Genomic DNA, 1412 nt, shown 5'->3' with positions numbered 1-1412 from the left:
CACACTAGGACTCCAAAATATTTTTAAAGGCAAATAAAAATTTACATTCTTTTTGTCCTCAATTGTAGTGTAATAAAATGAAAAAAAAAATTAACTAGTATTCTCAAATTATTTCATTTGTAATAAAAATTCAGGAAAACAACTTGAATGAAGCAGCCCATGACTGCAAACACCCCGAAGAAGATGCGTCTGGTAGACACTAGAGGGCCGTCAGCCCAGCGAACCCGGAATGCCAGTACCTGACACCAAAAGACGGAGCCGGAAGTGAGCTAGCCGACCCGCGGCTTTCTGGGACTTGTAGTTCTGGGCCTTCAGGGAGGGCGCGGGCCGGTATTCCTAATCTGCGGCTGCCGGGAGTCGGGTTCCATGCGGGAGGTGAGACGGTGTGGATTAGGGCACCATTGATAGGTGGCGTCTCGGGACGGGATGTGGGAGTGATCGCGGGGTGAACTGCGAGCAACGGGAAGTCGGTATGGGCCTCCTGGGGCAGAGGTGTGGACGCGACTCCGCGGAGACGCGTCCTGGGCTCCGCACGTGTGTCTGCCGCACAGGGTTTCCGAGCCTTTGGGCCTCCTGGGCCCTGCCGCGGTCATCGACAAGGATCGCCGTGTGGACCGCGGCACCGAGGGGCCCTCTGCTCGCCCAGTGCTCATCCCAAACTCTGCCCTTGACCAGCTTGGGGCCTTCGTGGTTGGCTTTAATCCAAGTGGGGGACCTAGGTTTCTACTCTACAGCACTGTCGTCGCTAAAATGAGGTTGCCCCTCGGCTGCTAAAGCCCCAGAAACTAGTGAGGTGAGAATACGTCAGGGAAGTCTTAGAATTCGTAATAAAACTTTAGGGCGGAAACCAGAAAGTCTGAGAAAATGGACACATCTTAGAGCTGCTAGAGGGTTGCAGAATTGACTGGCTCTCAGTGGTCCGCTGGGACATTGGACCTGTTTGATCCTTAATCCCGTGCAAAGAGGAAAAGACACCTTAAAAAAAGAGCTGAGTGACAGCCTCTACAATCTTGTAGGCTTGGTGTTGTTAGGTACCAACTCATAGCGACACTGTGCACAACAGAATGAAACACTGCCTCGTCCTGCACCAACCTCACAATTGTTGCTACGTTTGAGCCCATCACTAATGCCACTGTGCCAATCCAACTCATTGGGGGACTTCCTCTTTTTCTCCCACCCTCCACTTTATCAAACATCATATCCTTCTCCAATGACTGGTCCCTCCTGACAGTGTGTCTGAAGTATGAGAGACGAAGTTTGGCCATCCTGATTTCCAAGGAGCACTCTGGCTGCATTTTTTCCAACACAGGTCTATTTGTCCTTCTGGCAGTCCATGGTCCTTTCAATATTCTCCAACACCATAACTCAAATGCATCAATTCTTCTAGGGCCTTCCTTATTCACTGTCCAAAT

General features: G+C 50.7%; 1 protein-coding gene across 1 annotated transcript in view; it reads left to right on the top strand.

Moving 5' to 3' along the window:
* The first annotated feature begins 229 nt into the window (after positions 1–229).
* ZNF239 (zinc finger protein 239) overlaps positions 230–1412 on the top strand; it is a 12355-nt gene continuing 11172 nt past the window's right edge. Inside the window, 2 exon segments of the mRNA XM_006837476.1 lie at positions 230–264; positions 552–690. Of these exon segments, the coding sequence (XP_006837539.1) occupies positions 230–264; positions 552–690 (174 nt within the window).

This window comes from Chrysochloris asiatica, unplaced genomic scaffold, assembly GCF_000296735.1.
Source record: "Chrysochloris asiatica unplaced genomic scaffold, ChrAsi1.0 scaffold00020, whole genome shotgun sequence".
In the NCBI taxonomy this organism is placed as follows: domain Eukaryota; kingdom Metazoa; phylum Chordata; class Mammalia; order Afrosoricida; family Chrysochloridae; genus Chrysochloris; species Chrysochloris asiatica.
This window is presented reverse-complemented; position numbering and strand designations above follow the sequence as displayed.